General features: G+C 34.6%; 4 protein-coding genes across 5 annotated transcripts; 2 read left to right on the plus strand and 2 right to left on the minus strand.

Annotated features, from left to right (window-relative positions):
* On the minus strand, positions 1–678 carry LOC18094079 (SKP1-like protein 1A). The gene has a single exon (XM_006368243.3). It carries the CDS (start codon positions 556–558, stop codon positions 1–3), a length of 558 nt encoding a protein of 185 aa, XP_006368305.3. The 5' UTR covers positions 559–678.
* A 2,062-nt stretch (positions 679–2,740) lies between these two features.
* On the plus strand, positions 2,741–5,753 carry LOC18094080 (cadmium-induced protein AS8). Of its 2 annotated transcripts, XM_024588202.2 has the most exons (5): positions 2,741–2,908; positions 3,013–3,260; positions 3,410–3,685; positions 5,015–5,072; positions 5,387–5,753. In XM_024588202.2, the coding sequence occupies exons 2-4, from the start codon at positions 3,020–3,022 to the stop codon at positions 5,026–5,028; spliced, it is 531 nt and encodes a 176-aa protein (XP_024443970.1). In that variant the 5' UTR covers positions 2,741–2,908; positions 3,013–3,019; the 3' UTR covers positions 5,029–5,072; positions 5,387–5,753. The 2 variants fall into 2 exon arrangements, with proteins under 2 accessions (XP_024443970.1, XP_052312504.1); XM_052456544.1 differs by having other exon boundaries at positions 5,015–5,753.
* Positions 5,754–6,681: 928 nt separating this feature from the next.
* LOC18094081 (protein BOBBER 1) lies at positions 6,682–8,741 on the plus strand. Its single transcript, XM_024588201.2, has one exon. It carries the CDS (start codon positions 7,930–7,932, stop codon positions 8,563–8,565), a length of 636 nt encoding a protein of 211 aa, XP_024443969.2. The 5' UTR covers positions 6,682–7,929; the 3' UTR covers positions 8,566–8,741.
* Positions 8,742–8,903: 162 nt separating this feature from the next.
* LOC18094082 (growth-regulating factor 4) lies at positions 8,904–13,287 on the minus strand. Its single transcript, XM_024588200.2, has 5 exons — positions 13,145–13,287; positions 12,748–13,020; positions 11,493–11,850; positions 9,314–9,774; positions 8,904–9,200 (listed from the first exon to the last, which is right to left on the minus strand). Exons 2-5 carry the CDS (start codon positions 12,947–12,949, stop codon positions 9,193–9,195), a joined length of 1,029 nt encoding a protein of 342 aa, XP_024443968.1. The 5' UTR covers positions 12,950–13,020; positions 13,145–13,287; the 3' UTR covers positions 8,904–9,192.
* Positions 13,288–15,144: the final 1,857 nt, after the last annotated feature.

The raw sequence follows: 15,144 nt of genomic DNA on the forward strand, positions 1-15,144 counted from the left end.
TTACCCTGTATAACTACCCGAAACCCATAGGTACCCCATCTCAATCTCTTCATCTTCATAAGAACTACAGTTGTTTCCATACATCTTGCGAAAACCCAAACCTCCGATCTCTGGCCTCACCTTGCTCCATGCACCTTCACTCGCCAAATCGACCAATCTCTCGATACCAAGATAGTTTGCAGCAAGGACGAGTTGAAAGAGCGTGTCTTCATCGAGCTTGACAAAATCGGCATCCCATGTGCTGAGTTCCTTAGCGGTGCTTCTGTCATCTTCGATGTGCTTCTCGCAGTATTGCAATACCTTGGCTAGGATATTGCCGGAGACAATAGGCAAAGTGATGACCTCTTGGTTGCTCGAGGAGGATTCCTCGATCATGTGCTTGATGGTTTTGGATTGGAGGGCTACTGCCTCCTCTACCTCGAAGGTTTCTCCATCGGAACTTCTTAGTGTAATCTTCTTAGATGAAGGCATGCTTTTTTCATCTGAACTCTTGCTTACACTAGTTTTTTGAGATGAAGGAACGATTTTATTGTTGTCCCCAGGGTATTGGCACAACATGGTCAATATTCTTCTTAGCTTGCGATAGATTAATGCGTGGAAGGATTTTTCAGAAAGTGATTGAGCAAGCCAAAAATTATGGAAAAACAAGGTAAGAGAACTAATTAATCGATGACTTTACGAGAAATTTACAGGGGTTATTGTACAACTCCAACCAGACTCTGGGTTCAGTGAGTTGTACGATTTGTCAGCCAATGCCATCAAGACTCCTAGACGAAATAGTCTCCTTGTCTTAGGTGAAATAAACTTGTGCCCAGTTAGTCTCCCTCCGTAATTTTACATTCGGTGGAGTGCTGTTGGATTTTTTATTTATTTATTTTATGGGACGGGTTGGGCTTCTTTTCTTTTTTTCTTTTGATTTTCACATTTTAATTTAATATATTAAACATTACACACCCACACACGTGTATATGCATGCATGTGTGTCTATATAATTCAAAAGGAATACTACAAACTAGCTTTGGTGTCCGGTTTTGCCGCCAAGGTGGACTAATTTTCTGCGCATAAAAGAAAAAAAATATTTACCTTGAGTTATAGACCCAACAAGGTTAAATAAAGTTATTTTATTTTAATTAGATAAAAAAAATAAAAAAAATAATAAATTGATTAATTTTAAAAAGAAAAGTGATCGAGATAACATGAACAAAAATATTTTTTTAATATAGAATAAACGATATATCTTAATTTACAGCCTATTAAATATGAAAGAATAAAAAATAGTAAAAAAAAAAATTAATCCTAATCAACCCGAGGTAACGTAACAAATCTGTCACCCCGGTATCAGGGTTGAGTTAATCTGGAATATCTCGTCAAATCCACAGTTTAGATCATGAGATTGAAATAACTCGATAAAAAAATAAAGAGAATTATAAAGCATTTTTTAAGAAAAAAAACTTGTATTAACTTTTCAAACTTATGATCTAAGTCATTAGACTCGAAAAATCCTATCTGAAAAATCGTAAAATTTAATTCTCAATAAATCATGGTAACTTAATAACAACCCTAAAACAATATCTAAAGGCCTAAAAAATCAAAATCAAAATGAAAAAACTTTTACCATGCACCTTTACTGAACCCTCCTTGTCAAACAAACCCATAAATACCAAGATTGATTTTTCTGTAGTTGTAATATGATCGATCAAAATATTTCTTTCTTTTTTCAACGACATTCCCTCCCTTCTTTCAATTCCCATAAACTACAATGTGAAACAAAAAAAAAAGTTTTATGACCAAGTTGTAAATTCTGCAAACTACATGGATTAAAGTGCAAAAAAATGCGAACATGAACAACTAAAGAATAGTGTTTGTGAGTTTATGTACAATGATTAGTAAACAATGTTTTGTCATTTAGTTTTAGTTTTAGTTTTAATTTATTTGTTATGAGGTTATTATAATTTTATAACTAGGGCAACAAGCATGATCGATTGACTCGAGTGGTTTTTTATGTTTTTTTTAATTATTATTATTTTTTCAATTTCATCATTCAATATTAAGTTGATTGAAAATTTAGCTTAATACTTTTTTATTTATACGCGATTATTCCGACCTCATAACTCGGGTATGACAGGTTAACCCGGGTTAACTTAACTTAACTTATTTTTTCTAATTGAATTTTGTTTTTAATTTCATCCTCTAATGTTGAGTTAATTGAGAATATTTAAGTTTAATAAAAAAAATTAATTGCTTTCTAAGGGTTTCATAAACTGGATCGGGGATTTAGCAAGTTAAACTTAGTTAATCAAGTAAATTTAATTTGATTCGAGCAAATATAAGTCTATTCAATATACCGTTGCCTCAATATTTAATAAAAGATATCGTTTTAATTTTTTTTGGTTAAATTATACATTTATCTATCGTTCAAGTTATTTTTGGACCTGTAAAATCAACTAAATCACATCAAGTTAACTTTTTTATATTTTTATTTTTTTATTTGTTTTTTTTGCTAGAAAACACCTTAATAACACCTAGGTGTTTTTTTAACATTCACCAAAAATTTAATCCAGCCTGCGTTGACAATTATCAAGTTTTCATCATAAAAGGACAATATATAGTTTATTAATCAACTTTTTTTTTTCAAGAAATTTTTTTGACAAATAATCAAAAGCTATGCCAAACAAAACAAAAATATGTGACTCAAGAAACAGCAACCAATCCATTTTAAAACCCAGTATCAGTAGCCCAACATAAGGAAAGAAAACGAACTTGAGTCTTGAAACGAGCCCACGGCATCTCTGATTCTTAACACCGTCAACAAAAACTCTCAAACCCACCCCCTTACTCGCTCACGGTCACGGAATCAAGAGAAGAGGATGAGGAAGACAATACTTGCAGCAAGCAGTATTTGTCTATGGTGACGACAATCCTTTCTTTCTTTTTCTTCCTTTTCTTTTATCATTATTCTATTTATGTTTCAACCATAAAATGATTCATTGTTTGTCCTTGTGTTTTTCTCAGGTAAAAAATGATAATAAAAGGGCTGTGCAGGAGATATGAAAGATGGAACCCAGTACATCCAACATCTGGAGCATTTTGGGGTATGGGGATAGGCATTGGCTGTGGTGTTGGATGGGGTCCTGGGTTTGGTCCAGAAGCAATTGGGTATGTTGGTGCTGGTTGTGGTGTTGGATTTAGTGTGGGCATCACTTTTGTTGGTTTTGGTATCGGGCTTCCTGCTAATTACCTCTTTCAAGTCCCTTATAATGGTACCATATGAAATTTTCCTTCCCTTTTGCTTAGTAATTGAAACTGTTTTATTCTTACCCAAAAGATAGTTATAAATGATTCTTTCGAAAAAGAATGGAATTGATTCAGTTGAGGTTGATGTAATGCTTGATTTATTTATTTTTTTAAGCTATTGTGGCAACAAGAAGTGGTGCATTGGCGATTGCCAAATCAAATGGTCTTCTTTCTGCCAGAGATGTTGCGGGGGAAGGGTGGAATAATGTTGCATCTCGCGCTTCTCTATTGCAAAGAGAAACCAGTGGAAGGTTGTCTAGCTTTAATAAGAAACTTCTATTGGATAATGGGGTTGACTTGGTTGACATGAAGAGCAAACTGTCTGTCAATGCTGGATCATTGTCGAAAGTCTTGGAAACATTTTCCAGTCGATTCTTTCCTCCTGGAAAAGGTATGGGAGCATTTTAAGTTATTGTAATGATTTTAGTGTTTGGATATTTTTATTTCTTTATTTTTGTTGCTTGCTATATTGTTTGACCTTTTTCTACTTCCAACTTGTTCTTTTCCTCGTAGCTTGCGAACTTTCATTTTCATCATTCTGGTACTTAATTGGCTATATGTAATGGTGCTATTTTCTTTCTTCTTTTTTTTTATTAACATTGGTGTCTGGGCAGCTTGTGCGCACCTCGAATAATCTCACGCCCTAAAGTGGTGCTATTTTCTTTTAATATCAAGGCTTGCTGCTTAATGGGGAGTATTGATTGGTGTTAGGCTTGGCATCAAGTAGTGACATTTTTCGAACTGAAATTGATGTGCTGAAGTTGATGCTACTTCACAGTGCATGTGTGTATATGCTGGGATGGGAATGGCTTTGGATATTTAGGACTTGTTGCTTGTGGTGATAGGAATCCTTTTTGTAATTTTTCATCAGGAGGAAAAAGTTGGTAGTAAATAACCAAGAAGCAGTGAAAGTAAAATCTTATAGTTGTCCTATTGATTGCTGACTTCTAGCAGCAATGTGACATCGAGGAGATATTAAGAGCATTTTTAAGTTCCGTCACATTTTTAGCCTACTATATGCTGCCACAAGTATTGCGTTGTATTTTTTTGGAAAATGTATCAGGGCAATAGTGATAGATTAAAAGGTTTTTAGAGTAGTTGAAATCATATCCAATTCCAAAGCTTTAAGGTTTCCAATAATTAATGCGGGGATGTCTCTTAGACTCGTGGTTGTCTTTTTTTAACTCCAGTTTTATGAGGTTTGGGGAATCACTGGTTAGAAGTGGGTTTACCCACAAATCCTGGAGAGATGGTAATAGGCTGCAAGAGTTTTTAGGGTAGTTAAAATCAAATCTGTTTTGGAGCTTGAAGTTTTCAATAATTTGTGTGTGTGTGTTGGGGGGGGGGGGGGGGGTCTCTTAGACTCCGGGTTTTCTGTTTTGCATTCTACGTCTCTACGGACTTTGTGGAATCCCTCACAAGTTCTGGAGGATTGATTTCTCACTAGTCTAATTCATTTAGGAAAGCGAGATTGTAAGATTTTTTATGCCTGCTACTTTCAGCTAATTGCTGTTGGCGATAATATCAGACTTTAAACATCTATGCTCTAATATATTTCAGGATTGAGCCATTTTTCTACTGTAGTATTGAGTTCCGTGATGTCAGCATCGTCCATTATGTGTTATATTGTGCCCATCTGGTTCAGACCACAAGCCCCCCCCCTCTCCCCTTCTGTTGTAGGAGTGATTCTATTATAATAACGATCTCTTGTTTCCTGCAGGTATGGAAGATTGACATGGCAGAGTGCTTGACCATTTGACACGTACATTGAAAAAGTTGTAAGCGCTGTTACCATTATAAGCATAGTGGCATTACCATCAATTGAAAAAAACAACAGTAATTTTTCCCTCCTTTCTGTTTGCTCGTCTTGGTTGTGCTTTGGCAAACATAAATGAGAGGTCCTATCATGCCCCCCTCCCTCTTTTATTAACTGTCTCACTGCTAAATTTGAACCCTTTTATTGTCATATTCTTTTTGAAAAGCTCAAAGGGGTGCCTAACCTTGTCCTGTGCCTCATTATCCTCTTGAAAGAAAAGGAGATACTGAGAAAGAAAAGCGAGCTCTCTTCAGTTTTTTGCTATGGATTTTGCAGGTTGTATCAGTCAGACAAACGAGAACACACAAGCTAAGTTTACTGCTAGAGCCGTGTGCTAGATTACTACTTCAGCTGTCTTCTATAACAACATTAAACAAACATGAAAAAAAAGACCTGCATACCATCTTGTTTTTGTTGCTTGTTAGAGACCTGATTTGTGTGATAACCAACGCAGAATATTCTTACATTTCCAGTAAAGCAAAGCTTCATTTTCTGTTTTGTGGGGTGGGTTTACTGTTCTAGTAGGGCTTTGATTGATTCTACTCTCTCCTGTGAGTCCAGGATGTGTTATAACTAGTGGCAAATTCTGTTGGTTAGAACTCCGAGTACTTGCAAGATCATATTTTATTCTTACCCTTGATTATTTGTTTCTTTTCTTATTTGCTTTCCAACTTAAAATTGCCAATTTCCCTTGGAAAAGTTCCTATAAAATATGAAGCAATTGTTATCTTGTGAAAGTTTTTTAATTTTCATATTCATGGGAGCAAAATTGATTTATGAAGTGGCCTTCAAAACAACTACCTAGGAGACGGGTTTTTTTTTTTTTTCCTGAAAACACATACAGTGCTATGCTCCTGCGCTAATTGATACTGGTTTCTTTGTTCCAAATTGTCTTCTTTTGAAAATCCAAGCATCTACGTCATTGGTGAAAAGAGATTTCATGTGAACCTCGCAGCAAACCCGGATTTACTGTCATTACCAATCTTGTTATTCTAATCTTCAATCACTTTGCTCTTGAACTTGTTCTAATTATTTGTTAGCCTAATGTCATATACACAAGGAAATGGTATCTCGAAAGAATTCTGTTAAGACTTCAAAAGAGTTCAGATCCTTTCAGGTATATTGAAGTGGCTTGAAGATATGCTGGCGAGTCGTGGTGGTGCAAGCACTTGAGACGCCGTATCTGTTCAATCTTCTGGTCCATAGCTATCAAACCTTGCCCAGCCTGAATTGATCTGAAAAACATTGCAACTTGACTTAGACTAAGTTGGGTTTATAATCAAACTAGACAACCCATTGGTCGGGTGAAAGTTTGACTGAAATTAATATTTTGTTATAATTGAGAAAATTGAAGAAAAAAAAGAGTATAAATGACAAGAAATCTTAATTGATCAAATTTTGATTATACAACCCCTTCAATAAAAAAATTAAAAAAAAAAAAAAAAAACATAGAAAACTCAACAAGTATAGGCACCGCACCACTCTCGTAATTAACGCACGCGACATTTGTTTTCAAAAGAAAGCTAGGACTTTCCTTGCAGCTCTCCACTATAGATTGCACATTTGCACTATTTCATTATAGTGCAATCTTTAGTAACAAAAATGTACAATTTCATCTTTAAAATTTTTAATTTATCTCTAATACCTGTAGTTTTAGATATTTATATTTTGGTTTTAAAATCTTATTTTTATCATGTTTTAATAACTATATTTTGAAAGAAAAGATAAAAAGTCATCGAAAGAAAAAAAAAAGAGAGACAAAGATTTCATGACACACCCTTTGTTCTTCTTAGTTTTCTGTCTTGTATTGATTCCAGCTGCAACTGCCCATAATCTTCAATCCGATGAATGAAAAAGAACACCTCTCTCTACTATTATCCAGCAAAAGAGCTGACTCTGCTAAATATGTACTCATAAACAAGGCAGAATCCACCATAATCCCACTTCAACTACCAGATATTGAAAAGTCTGTCAAAATCTCACTGCTTGGCAGAGTGCATATGCTTCTTTCAAATATCACAATTTTTAGCGTCTTCTTCACGTGTTGAAACAGGAAACCCAGGTTTAGTCCTTGTTGCTTCAGGTGCTACTGCCAGCTTGAGCATGAAATGGGCTTACTCTTATAGCACCTGGTTGATTGTCATTTGAGATTGTGGAATTGCTTCAGTTCATGTACATATATATATGTGTGACTCAAGAGTTTACTTATTTACGTCTATTTTTCCCATTACATTTTTCTTTTTCAAGTGAACACAAGTTCTTGGATTTGGTAAGTATGAGACAAGTTTTAGGGTTCTTGAGACAAAAAGAACACAAGGATTTTCTTGGAATAGTATGATTTATTTGGAATTATTTTAGCAAATCAGAGTCACTCCTCTGTTTTGTTTTTTTGTCTATCATTAAAAGGGTTCCAAACAAATTATTAAGGAAAAATCAAATCAAATCCTAATCAAGCATGAAATCCGTTTATTAATTGTAAAATATATGTGGCATTTAATTAATAATAATTAAAAAAATCCGAGTCCTTTACTGAGGATGAATTTCGTTACGAAATCGGATAGGAATTTCACAAGAATAGTAATATTCACTAATTCCTTCTATAAAGAAAAACGAAAAAAAAGAACTATTAAATTCTCTTTTTTTTGCGCAGAAATCTAGGAATTCGATCATGGCCATTCTCTCCGATTACGAAGAGCCTGAACAAAACCAGCAAGCCCCAGCATCTCCTTCTTCCTCGTTGTCCTTCAACGTAGTACTTGATCCCTCAAACCCTCTAGGGTTATTGGAGTCTGCCCTCAACTTTTTGTCTCAAAAGTCTGATGTCCTCAAGACCGATGTCTCTTGCCCTAGTTAAGGAGTTCAAGAAAAGAATCAAGGCTGAAGAGGATTCAATCAAAGCCGAAGAGAAAAGACGTACCGAGGAGAAGAAGAGAGAGGAGGAGAAGAAAAGGCTACGGGTTCCAAACAAAGACAATGGTCTTGACATGGACAATTACTCATGGGCACAGACACTTCAAGAGGTTACTATTACTGTGCCTGTCCCTCCTGGAACAAACTCTAGGGACGTTGTGTGTGAGATGAAGAAAAAATCTGCGAAAGTTGGACTCAAAGGTCAGCCTTCAATTCTCGAAGGAGAACTATTTGAGACAATCAAGGTTGATGATTCTCTCTGGAATTTGGAGGACCAAAAGACTCTTTCTGTGCATTTGACGAAGTGCGATAGGATGAATTGGTGGAAGTCCTTGTTCAAGGGTGGTTCTGAGATTGATATTCAAAAAACGGAACCAGAGCCTAGCAAGCTGTCTGATTTGGATCCAGAAACAAGGTCCACTGTGGAAAAGATGATGTTTGATCAACGACAGAAGCAGTTAGGTCTCCCTACAAGCAAAGAGATCGAGAATGAAGGCCTTATGAAGCAACTCATGGCTCAGCATCCATCCAAACCATGGCAATAAGAATCCAAACACGAGCTTTTCCAACGTGAGGATGACGTAGACGGTCATCTTTGGGCTATACTGTAGAGTAATGCTTAGGGTTTAGATTGATGCTTGTGGGATTTAGTTATCTGCGATCTTTAACTAGTTTCGAGTTCTATTTTCTTTTCTGAATGATTATTAGTTCTACACTGCAAGAGGGAGTCTAATTTACTTGATTAATCATTACGTGATGAATTATAATGCGGGTATCAAATTGAACAAACCTATCAATTTCATAAGTAGACCTTTACAAAGATATAATTGGATCGAGCATAAAAAGTTGTGTGGAGATCGACTTGATCATAACAAAATCAACATGCCAAACACTAAATTAACATTAACATTAGTAATAACCAAGAAGGTTTCAAGACATCTATGATGTCTGATTTTATGCTGGACAGGGAGAACTTAAGCACGCAATCTCAAAGTAGTCAGACAAGTCTACCATAAGAACCATCCATAGTAGTAAATTTTAAGTACCCGAACACAACAACATTGTCAATCCACAACCAGAGTAGGAATGTTCTCCTAACCACGTAGAGAAATTTTGATGGCATTTCTTGATGAAGCCATCAAAATAACTTGCAAGAAATTCCCACGCTCCTTTTAAGCATCTGCATGAAAACATACAGTATAATTAGAAATCGTCTATTTGTTTTCCATCAAGTCTTGGGTCGCCTAGGATGGGAGGTTGTGGAAAGCACATTCCAGAGGGAAACACACTTACCATTTGGGGAATGATAACTCCTCGGAGCAGAGTTAGGAGCCATTGGAATGGCCATTGATAACTGAACACCAGAAGAGCTCTTGTTAGATCTTTGATCAGTGAAATAGGAATCCATATCCCTGCATTTAGGCCACTCATCAAAGAGAGGCTGAAGAGACTGATTTTCCTGCCTCATAGATCCTGATGAACTGAACTCCCTTCCAAATAAATATTGTTCTTCTTGTTGTTTTGACGGTGCATCATCAACAGTTAGGGGCTCAAAATCCTGCAGTGTCCGTAGTTGTGGGTAGTTTTGCAAAAGAGCATCATTTCTTGATTCTGGCACAGGGCTTGCAGGGACTTGGGATGTGAGATGCCAAGTGCTGTCCACAGTAGAGTTCATCCCGAAGCTCCTTGTATTTCCCAAAGCTTCTGGTAAGAAAGTTTTCTCATCTGCTTCAAGCTTCAGTCCATGGAGAGACCTGCAATGCCAGTTTGAAAGAAGATGCCCAGTTGGTTTCTTTATAAATAAATTCCATGGCCTTAGAGTATGCTTTGAAAGGATCACAGAAACCTTTTTTTCCTTTGCAACACATGATCAAACTCTCCAAGAAATCCAAGCTAATCTTTACATATTCAAGTGCAACCAAGATCACGATGTAGTAGTACATTTAAAAAAAAAAGGAAAAAAGATCATGATGCTGTCGTCTAGTGGGGAGCAAGTCAGATGTAAGCTACCCACTCCATTCTCTTCAAAACTATTATACAATTCACAGTCATTTTCTTTCTTAATTAACAAACTTACACATTGCATCTAAGCATGGAAATGGGATGCGGGAACAATTCAATCCATCTTCTGAAAGCTAAGAAATCATAAAACGGAGACCACAAATGATAAATATGTATAAATGGATAAACTGGTGCAGCAAACTTCAGAGAGAGAGAGAGAGAGAGCAAGAACAAGAAAAAAAAGGAAAAATATTATGGTAACACAAGAATAGATCACTCCAACACTTTCAGATGTGTAGCTTTATATAGCCAAAAGTCCAAATCTCATCAGCATAGCTCCATCTACCATTAATCATAGACCATAAAGTGTACATGAGCAACTGTCACCAATGATAGCTAAATTTGGTTGCACTAGCAATTGTACAAACTAGAGTGGGGAAAGGAGGGGATTTTAAGGTTTGAACCTCAGTTCTTACTTGTTTCATAAAATCCCTGTTAGACAGGCTAAAAATGTGATACTATATTTTGATGTAAAAGGAACAAGAATTCTAGACAAGTCTGAACTATATTTCTTAAAGTTGCAACAGCATCCAAATTATCTGAGTATTAATCTGAAAGAATAGAGGCAATCCAAAGACAAGCCACATTTTGTATGTCATTGTATGGATACTGGCTAGCAATGCAGCTAATGGGTTTTAGTTGGTTGCCAAAAATGCTTACTGCCAGCTCCAAATAAAGGATGAGAAACCAACAAAAGTTGATATTTTAAGAAATATTATTGATGACAACAAGACTCCTTACAAGCCACAGCAAGCTAGCAACAGCAAAGAGGGATATGGGAAAGATGAAACTATTCAACATATTCCAAGTTTTCAACTTGTTATGTCAGCCTAATTTGTTAAAATGAGATATTAGGTTTCCATTGAAGTCAATGGTTAATGAAAAATGTTGGAGTGCTTTCTGAGTATGATTTCAAAACAAGTCATCAATTTCACCACTTAATCCAATACATTTAGCACTTAAACCTTCATGATTTATCAATGCAGTAATATATTGCTAAACTTAATGTGCAAGACCATCACTATAGCCCTTCATTTTACAAAGCTAATAAGTAATATGAAGTTAGTTATCAATCTCACTGTAATGACCAAGGTGCTTCCACCAATTCATGCAAACATATTGACAGTAGCAAATATAAACTTTAAGCACTGGAACATCATGACTCGAGCACCTTGGCTTGCTGAATGCAGCATAAGGGTTGACAATTGCTTTATGTAATGTTTAAATGGCTTGGCTTCAGCATGTTACTCAAAAATACAGGGTGCATCAAATATCACATGTCACTCTATTGATATACCGCATCACCCATAGATGTACCAATATATAAATATAGATTACTATCAAGCACAAATCCTTTAATACAACCTTTGCTTGACATGCAGTTTGATTAGTACAAATAACAACCACGCACCTGTAGTCTTTACTATTAACACCATAAGGCATAGACTCCATCTGCCAACGTGACATGTTGCTTCCAAAGCCTAAGGGCCCAGAATTACCAATGGTGGGTAAAGGCATAGTCGTATACGCTCTGCTGCCACTGCTGCTGCTCCCAGTTACAATTTCTGACGCAACAGTTGACATGGACTGAGAAGTAGTTTGTGATTCCACAGGCTTTCTTGAACGGTTACGGCTTCTATTCATATGCCGCTCACAATACTTGGAGTCTGGATGAGCATCTTTGGAGCACCTCCACTTTTTGCCATCCGTCCTCCGGCACCTTCCTGGCTCTGAGTCAATCTTCTTCCCAAAATAGGAACAATAGCTCACTGCAAAAGAAGACCAATATAGCACGTAACAAACACAAAATATAACCTGCAACTTTAAGATTATATGATTAACTAGATATCACCAAGACATTTGACAAGACAAGTGCACACATGCAAGCACAAGCACAAGCACACACAGGACGACTTGCAAATTAAGATAATTTCACAAGTCAGAAAACTGCACTACCCATTTCCAGTAAATTTTCCTCCAAACCATTTACCTGGAGTAAAATTCAGTCACTTGAAGGCTATTTGGATGTCTCGTTGCATACTATTTCTCACCTCATTGTCAAAGCATTTAACAGTCCAAATATAAAAACAGATTACTGAACGTGACAAAAGGGGTAGCAAAAAGAAACAAAATGCAGTTTTTAACCAGTCTCAAAATAATTGAATGAATAAGCAGTTCATTGAATTGATTAAGATGATAAAAATTTTGAGAACGAATCCATAGTTACATATGGGTTGATTAAGAGTAGAAACTACTATCACAGTGAACAGTAAAAATTATAAAAAATTAGACTAACCTTGCCAACTTTAATTTTAAACAAATACCAATCTGTTCCAATTTTAAAGACACAAACTTCAATTGAAATTAAATTAGAGATACAATTCTGATAAAAGCCCTCCTTGACATTTGGGTCAGTTAAAGAGTAGCCACCGTCACACAGGGCAATAAAATTTGTCACAAATCAGATTGACATCTCCAACTTATTTTTTGCCTCGTTCATTATAAGCAAACAAGTCCTAAATTCACCAAACTTTATAAATCTTAAAAACACCAACTTTAATTGAAACTAAAGAAAAACTAACAATAACAAAGAAGAAAAGATAAATCCAAGAAAAATGAAACATAAAAGAACTAAAGCCAAAAGGGTTTTTGTTTTTGTAGCTTACAATTTGATGGGTGCAAGAAACCAGGGGAAAGAAGCTGGAAACTCTTGCGAATAGGAAGGAGAAGATAAGGAGGGACAGATAATCCAGCTTTTAAATACTTAAAGATAAGAGCTTGATGCTCTAGCTCATGCCACTGAGCCACCGTGAAACCTGGTTGTGACCTTGGACCCACCGCCGCCACTGTGACTGATGAGTTGCTCATTTCTTTCAGTTTTCTCTCCAACTTCACTTGGGTATGGGTCCTGACTTCTTCTGCTACTATTTTAAGCAACCCTGTTCAACAAATATTGGAAAAAGGAAGGAAATTTCAGGGTTAGTTTGTGAGATATTATATCCTTGCATGTGTAATCAGAAAGAAAGAGGATTTATTTTATTTTATTTTATTTTTTGCTTTTACCTTGGAATGGGAGATCAGAGACGAGGGTTTGGACATAGTTGGGGGAAAGTATAATGTAAAAGAGAGAGAGAACTAATAAACTTTTTGTGTTCGGTGGTGAAATGGCTTTTTATTTTTGGAATTTTGAATTTTGGACATTAATGCTTCGATTTTTGGGAAGACAACAAAAGTGGAGTACATATATTTTTCGTACTTGGTAATTATGGTACTTGATAATTAGTTTTTGAAATATTTTTATTTAAAAATATATTAAAATAATATTTTTTTATATTTTTAAATTTATTTAAAATAATTTAAAAACACTATAAAAATTAATTTAAAATAAAAAAATACTTATTTTTTCAAAAACACGATATCACAAATACATTCATGGTGTTTGAGATTATGATACAAGTATTTTTTAAATTGTTTCACTTTAAAATATATTAAAATAATATATTTTTATATTTTTAATTTTAATATAGAATATCAAAATTATGAAAAATATTAATTTAAATTTTAAAATAAATTTAAAATTTTAGAAAAATACAATTCAATAACATTCTTCAACAATATCCAATGGATTTGAGTTTCATTTATTAGTGTAATATTAAAATTGGTATGATTTTTTCCCCCACTTGTTAGAAGAATTCACTAAGAGGAATGCATGAGATCTTTTTGAGTAATGCTTGGGATTACAAGCTACGCGCTCATTAGATTTTTAGTCCACTTGTACAATTTAGAGATGCATTGATGGAATTAAGTGTCTTAACAAAAAGGTTTTTTTTTTTTTTTTAGGTGAAAATGTCATGTAATTTACACACACGCGCACACTAGATAATACACTGTGAGTTGGTTAATTTATCCTTTTATATTTAATTTATTAAAAATTAAGCTTTGAGTTTTCTATTTTATTTTTTATAGAGTTATCATGTTCTTATTTAATTTTTATTTTATTATTAAATATTGAGATAATATATTTCCATAATATTGAAAAATATTTATTTTTTAAGTTAATTATTGTATATTATTTTAGTTTGGTTTATTTACTGTTGTTGCCTATTTTCTTAATCATGTTATTAAGTTAATTGTGTTCATTGAACCAACTTGAGTCAATTACTCGAGTGTCATTTTTTTTAACTTCTTTAAAAATATTAGCATTGCATAAACATCCATTTTTTACGTTGATAAAAATTTGACCCAGTCCGAAGCATTATACAAGCCACTAATATAATAAGAATCTACTTCTTCAATGTATCAATGAGACTCTTTTTTTTTTTTAACAAGAACCACACTTTCTTAAATACCATGACAATATCCAACAAGTTAAAAATGCCATAATAAATATGCAACATCTCTTGTATTTTTCTAGATGATAAATGATATATTAAAAGTTATGTTTAGTCCACTTATTTCTTTCCTTCTTCTACAATCCTTTTAGTTTTTGTAATTTTAATTTTGGTACAAAATATATTTTCTTAAAATTTCAATCCTTGAGTTGCAGGGAGAAGAGATAAAATCGTCGAATAATGGTGAACGAGAAAGAAAACCACTAGTTAGCCATATTCCGACAACAAAATAGATCAATATTGGTGTCAAAATGTTCCTTTCGATAAGGGGTTCTATTGAGATGTTTTTAAACCTTCATCTTTCTAGAGAATGTAAATCGGGGTTAGGAGAGATTTTTTTCCAAATTGATTTTATGTTTCGGGATTATGTTTCGGGTTGAAAATGAATTTTTAGATCAAAAGAACACCTCACATGATTTTGCATATGCCTCTACAATAAGGAAAACATGGAACAAAAGGTGACGTGTTGGCTAATGTATTTTCGCATTTTCAAAAAAGAAAGAGCGGATGACATGTCATTCTCCTATTAAGAAAATAAAAAATAAAAAAAGTCCTTAGTATGAGGACCCTGCCCCAAGCCTGTTGGGCCACCTAGACACGTGCACATAACCCTTTTTTCCTTTATTTTTTTTAATTATATCCTTCAACATTAAGTTTTTATTAATTTTTCTT

The sequence above is a fragment of the Populus trichocarpa genome, chromosome 1 (assembly GCF_000002775.5).
Source record: "Populus trichocarpa isolate Nisqually-1 chromosome 1, P.trichocarpa_v4.1, whole genome shotgun sequence".
NCBI classification, from domain to species: Eukaryota; Viridiplantae; Streptophyta; class Magnoliopsida; order Malpighiales; family Salicaceae; genus Populus; species Populus trichocarpa.

Coding starts and splice junctions, on each gene's coding strand:
- LOC18094079 (XM_006368243.3), bottom strand. CDS start 558: ATGTTGTGCCAATACCCTGGGGACAACAATAAAATCGTTCCTTCATCT.
- LOC18094080 (XM_052456544.1), top strand. CDS start 3,020: ATGATAATAAAAGGGCTGTGCAGGAGATATGAAAGATGGAACCCAGTA. Junction 3,261..3,409: donor CTTTCAAGTCCCTTATAATG/GTACCATATGAA, acceptor TATTTTTTTAAG/CTATTGTGGCAACAAGAAGT.
- LOC18094081 (XM_024588201.2), top strand. CDS start 7,930: ATGTCCTCAAGACCGATGTCTCTTGCCCTAGTTAAGGAGTTCAAGAAA.
- LOC18094082 (XM_024588200.2), bottom strand. CDS start 12,949: ATGAGCAACTCATCAGTCACAGTGGCGGCGGTGGGTCCAAGGTCACAA. Junction 11,851..12,747: donor TTTCTTGCACCCATCAAATT/GTAAGCTACAAA, acceptor CTTCTTTTGCAG/TGAGCTATTGTTCCTATTTT. Junction 9,775..11,492: donor GTTAATAGTAAAGACTACAG/GTGCGTGGTTGT, acceptor CTGGCATTGCAG/GTCTCTCCATGGACTGAAGC.